At 45.8% G+C, this 6,038-nt stretch overlaps 1 protein-coding gene across 1 annotated transcript in view; it reads right to left on the reverse strand.

Moving 5' to 3' along the window:
* The window catches only part of MOXD1 (monooxygenase DBH like 1), a 52,208-nt gene extending 46,754 nt beyond the window's left edge, over positions 1–5,454 (reverse strand). The window contains 1 exon segment of the mRNA XM_065056996.1: positions 4,808–5,454. Coding sequence (XP_064913068.1) covers positions 4,808–5,077 — 270 coding nt within the window. The 5' untranslated portion in view covers positions 5,078–5,454.
* Between the last annotated feature and the right edge of the window lie 584 nt (positions 5,455–6,038).

A 6,038-nucleotide genomic window follows, 5' to 3' on the forward strand; every position in this document is an offset into this window, starting at 1 on the left:
TGGCTACTTTTCCATCCTGCCCAAAGTACTTACTTTTAAGCAGCTGTAAGAAAATCCCATCTTCTTGGTGTTTTCAAAGTCCAAAGGACAAGTAAAAAATACCATGAAGACCAAAAAAAAAAAAAAAATAATAAAAGAAAAACAACCCTTGTAAAACAGCCCCCCAAAGGCTGACAATTAAAAGAGCTACAGAATTCTTCTCATCTTTTGTTCACTAACTGTTGCTTCCTTGTCCTAACTATTTTACCCCTGAAAGAGAACCACAAAGCACCCAGCCAGTGTAGATGTACACTGGAGTGTCTCTTTATGTCCCACATCGAAGCCAAGAGGGACTCATTAGTCATCTGGAGATTTTGCCCCAGTGCCCAAGGGCATGAAATACCTCCAACCAACAAAGCACCAACTGAGATATGTCAGTGTGGCACTCACTTTGCATCTCCCTCTTGGTGCCTTTCAAGTTGTTTTCTAAACACTTCTTTTGTTGCTGTTGGCATGAGTGCACTTAAAAGCAGCATATCTTTAAGTACAGAAAATGCTCACTGTTTTCCGTCCTTTAAAATCTCTTCCAAGTACTTCCCTGTGAGTAATTAAGCTAACTCTATGGGATACATTTGATAACAGATATTCTCTAGTTTGGGTGACAGTTAACAAGCAGGGCTGTAATGAATAATAAAGTACTTTTTAGTGACACACAGTCCCTATTCACCCTGAGTAGGGACTATTTTTGTGCAAGTTCAACAGAAGATTCTAACAATGCAACCCTCTTGTATAACTTGCACAAAATAGGCATTCATCAAGGAGGATTACTCTCCCCAAAATGGGGCTCTCAGCAGCTACGTGCTGTGGGTGGGGATGCACAATTCCAGACAGGGGTGGAGACCAAGGAAAAGGCATGGGTCTAGCATGAAAATGCATGCTGTGTCAATTCATAAGCATAAAAGAGATGCATTAAAAAAAAAAAAAAAAAAAAAAAAGGAGAAAAACTAGATGCAAAAGCTAAGGCTGCCCCTAGAACTTTTACGATGAGTAACACATGCTGCAAGTGACCATGGTAGTATTTCAAGGTAACATTTTGCTAAGCATGAATTCTCCTTCTAAGTCCACCCTCTCCCTATAGAGACAAAGGCAGCTCCCAGCTTTCCAACACGAGCCTCCCTTGGTATCTTCCACTTGTTCTCAAAACATGCTCATCCAGACTCCACATAATCTGCGGTGCTGTCACCACGGGGCTCTCAGTAACATGCGAGAATCATTTGTTCACTAATCTCCCTCTCTTTTTTCCCCTCTGCTTGATAGAAGTGTGTCCTCATGCCAATACAGTAAAGCTATGCATGTATGTATATATATATATATTCATGCTGTGTCCTCTGCATCCTCCCAAAAAACATCTAGGTTCCCATTCCAAATACTAAACTTCTGAAATGTTAGGATAGTAAATGTATAATATTCTGATTGTTCAATGCTCTTCAAAAAACTACTCTGGTCCACCATGAGGGTTTGTTCTTCTCTCATGACATTGAAACACTTTTTCGCCTTGATATATTTAGAGAAAACTAAACCTCAGACTTTCAAATCATTTTAGCCTTTACTTACTATGCCAGACACCCTTTTAGCTTAAATACAGCTCAAACATGGAAAAGTAAACCAAAACAAATAGCTCCTTAGCCTCATTCAGGATACACCTGAAAACTGAGAAAGTAAACCCCAATCTCAGATATCCAGAACTTGGAGTCACCAGATTTTTTTCAAGGAAAACACTGCCTGCTGACGGTGAGCATAGCTTGTACTTGCTCTGAAAGGATGAAAATTAAATGCCAGAGGAAATATTTTCTCTCTCTCTGAAAACTATCCGGAAGTGTACCTCAATACGCTGGTCTTCTACAGACTAAGGCATATCTGCTTTTACCTTTACTGACAACTGTAGTCTAACTACATTTACATATTTCCTCCCAGAAGAGGACTCTTCCCTCCGAGAACACTTTCTATTTTTAAAGGAGAGAGAATTTAAGAGGGGAAAAAGAGGCTAAATTCTCCTAAGAGACTAGCAATTTCAACGCCCACTTGAAAGGCTATAAAGGTGTTTCAGAACATCTTCTGAAAATCAGGCCACTAACAAGCATCTCAAAACTTTCAAATAAACCAAAAAATGACCGTTCTAAGAGTTTAGACCACGATGCACATTTTCCGACTGATGATCATGGAATAAAAGCATATTTCTAAAACCAAAAAGAAAAGTAAGTTCTTTCATTATAGGGTGTACATATTTTATCGAGTGCAGCTAGGCATAAAACCACATACTTTCAAGGGTACTATCTATGAAAAAATCTTTTTTAGTAGTAAATAATGTAAATGACGGTGACATACATTAACTGTATTTGTGTGTCCAGTAAAGGGAAGAATTAGATATTATTGAAATAGCATTCTAGAACAAGTTATTCATTTTATAGCAATCCCTGCTGACAGGCCAGAAAAAGCCTTTGGACAAATTCTGTTTCTTCATCATCTTTGTTTCTGGACTTTCCTTGTTGATGCAAGTATGGAAATATTTTAACTGAGCAGCCTTTTAAAAGACTTCATTCCAGTTTAAAAAGAAACTTTGCTGCCTAGAACTGAAGAAATGGGGATGGAGAAAACCTCAGGTTGCAAGCAAGCTTTACAGACAGAAGTGTTTCTTCTGTGCCTTACTTACTCAAAAGCACAACAAAATAAGTCATGGCACTTAGCATAGCAGATCTTTATGTGCTAAATTAGCACTGGAGGAAAAATACAAGGTGTTCTGTAACAGGAGGCACTTGCTACAGTCCTTTCCTTTTCTGTCTCAGTTGTATTTGTCATGGGATGCCAGTGAATAAAATCTTTGGAAGAATGGAATTACTATACAGTAGTTTTTAAAGGAAGCTGAAAACCTGTGAGAGGTCCTGGAAAGAGCTGAAAAAAGTCATTTAAGTGCTGAGGAAAATGTCTTGCAGTGGGATGGTTAAAGAGCTCTACCTGTTTTATGCAAAAGAAAATTTAGCAGTGGCTTGATTAGAGCATATAAATAACTTTATGGAGGCAGAGTGGGGTGGGAGTAGACTTTTTAATACAGTAGAGGAAATACATAGCTGGAATCTGAACCCAGACAAAGTAATACTAGAAATCAGGAATAGCAAAGACTCACCATTGCCACAAACTAACAAGGAATGTGATGGATTCTCTGTCACTGCATGTCTTTACACAAGGTTTGGATGCCTTTCTAAAAGGTTTGCTTTGCCCAAACAAGATCTATGAACTAACCAAGCACAAAGTTTGTGTTTCTTTTAATGGTTAATAGATATATATTCCAAAATGTAAGGCTCCAGCAAGGCTTACATTCTGTGAGGTAAAAACTCATTGCTTGACAACCAACATAGGGGGTTATTATTATTATTGTTATTGTTATTGTTATTGTTACTGACTTATTTAGACTTCAGTTTTGGGGAAAAAAAAAATTAATTTTGAAATACGGAGAAACGAAATTCTTAAAAACATCATTGTGAAATTAGATAAAACAAATATTTACCTGAACTTCACATAGTAAACTAATAGGGAAAAAATATGCTGAAACTTCCCTTTTTCTGGAAAATATTTGATTTTATAAAATCTTGACAAATAGTAGGAGGGATACATTAAGCATTTAGTTTTCTTATAACAAAATGTTAGTAAAAGTCCATATTCTTAAAGCAAAATATCATAACATTTAAGCAGCAGCTTCAAAGATCAAGTAGCTTTAACACAAAGAAAAAAAGACAGACAACTTCTCCTAGACTGTACTCTGACAACTAGGTGTTACACTGCTCTTAAATTGCCTTTCTAAAAGTTGTTATTCAGGCAATCGGGGGCAGCAAGTTGACATGCCAGTCCTTTTCCCCATTTCACTCATCCGTGGGACAAGCTGTCCCAGCACCCCAGCCCCAGAGCAGCTCCTCCAGTCTGGATCTCAGGTTGCTGAGGTGAGACCAAAGGTGTGGGTGCCTCTTGGAAGGGATGCTTTGCTGGAAGTCCCAAACTCCTGTTCCCAGCCATAGCCCTGGCAATATCAGTACAGTTGGGCTCCTCAGAGGTTGCTTTACCAGACCAAGGACAAGTACCTGGAGCTCCAGTGGTTACTCTTTTAAGTCCTTTTCAACACTTGGGTCAAAACACCTCCAGGTGAGGAGAGGAGAAACACCAAGAACAAGAGCAACACCGGCTGTGCCCCAGCAGATGAGGACATCAGCAGGCTGGGAAGCTGGTGGGATCGTACCCTTATGCCGATGGGACTACAAATGAGAAAGTTTAGGAGGCACCAGGACGGCCAAGCTCCATCACTTGTTGGTAAAGTGAGGGGAAAAGTGATGCACCTCGCTGGGAGAGTCTCTGCCATTCCTCCCCTCTCCTCACCGGGTCTGTGCTCAGAGGGCCAGCACGGAGAGGGTGCTCAAGGAGAGAGAGAAAGGCTCTTGCATTTTCTGGTTAAAGAGGAAGGAAACCTGACAGATTTGACGAAACCCACGCAGAAGTTTAGCAGGAAGGTTGGCAGGGAGTGGACCGAAAAGGAAGGAACGCATATCAATAGGAATAACCAAAAAGCTGCAAGAAAGAAGCAAAGAGGTAGGGAGATCAGGGCCGAGGAGGCTGCGAAAGAAAGAGGGGCAGAGAAAGAGGAACGTCCCGAGAAAGAAGCAGCAGGGGGAAGGTGGGTGGACAAAGAGGACCCGAGACGCGCGGCGGGGAGCGGGGTCCAGGCAGCGCTCTCCCCCAGCAGGCGCCGGCGGCTTGCGGGCGAGGGGAAGGAGCGGGGCCTTACCTGCAGGTAGGGCTGGCCCCTCTCCACGCCCCCAACCACGATGTCGGCCGAGGCCATGCCGCCGCTGGCCGAGAGCCCGAAGCCCACGTAGCCGCGGGTGCGCACCTCCAGGCGAAAGGCGAGGGCGCTGCCGCGACGGCCCCAGTGCAGGCGGTAGGCGGCCGCGCCGTCCAGCACCGCACTGTGCGGGTAGCTCCGCGGCGGCCCGGCGGCAACGGCGGCAAACAGCAGCCCGCCCAGCACCAGCGCCCAGGGGCGCAGCCGCCGCATCCTCCCGCCGCTCACCGGCGGGCGCCTCTGTCCTTGCCCGGGCGTGCGTGTGTGTGTGTGTGTGTGCTCGGAGAAGGGGGGCCGGGTGCCCCGGTCACCCCGCCCACGCTGCGGGCGGCACCGTGCCGGCCGGCCCCGTCGGGGCAGCGCGCCCTCGGCAGCCGCTTTGTTCGTTCCCCGCCCTGGCCCGGCGCTGGCGACCGCCTTCTCTTCTACCACGCCGCCCGTCGGGGCTGGGCCGAGCCCCTGCCGCCCTGGCAGCACCTGCCGTGCGCTCGCCGCGGCTGCTGGGCTCCCGCGGGTGCTTTCCGGAGATGCGCTCGGAGTTCGCGTTAACGAGTGAAAATCCTCCTCCTGACGGGGCAAGCGGAGAGGAGGCGGCGGGCGGAGGTCCCCTCCTACTTGCTGGGGACGCCTCCGACCCCACGGGAGCTTTCACTCCAGTCGAAGGAGTCCGCGGGAGGAAGCCCGGAGGCAAATGAGCACTTTCCAGCTCTCAGCCGCTTCTTGTGTGAGAGCACGGTGCCGAGGATGCCTGAGCAAGTAGATCCCCCGTCCAGAGAGTTATTTTTGCTCCGTAAGTGGAAAGCGGGAACTTCCAGAGGGATTTGCACCCACACGGTTCCAAAAGCACAGCTCAAATCCCACCCACTTCCTTTGACACCCCCGCACCCGTCCCCGGTGGCCCCCTGGCCGTGAGGTCCCCGGTACACCCGTAACAGAAGCTGCATCCACTTCCTCTCCGCTGACTGGCAACTCCACCGCCATTTAGGTAGGAAAGTAAAGATCAAAAAGATATTTTTGGAGGAATGTTCCTCAGCCCCCTGCAAATCTGGAAGAAAATAAAAAATAGCATAGCACCCAAAACGGGAAAGTCATGGTCAAAAAGTTGTATCGGCTGTTAAAAGCTCCAAACAATACAAAATCGGTTTGAAAATGAAGTTATGCTGTTTGAATTGTG

The sequence above is a fragment of the Columba livia genome, chromosome 3 (assembly GCF_036013475.1).
Source record: "Columba livia isolate bColLiv1 breed racing homer chromosome 3, bColLiv1.pat.W.v2, whole genome shotgun sequence".
NCBI lineage: Eukaryota > Metazoa > Chordata > Aves > Columbiformes > Columbidae > Columba > Columba livia.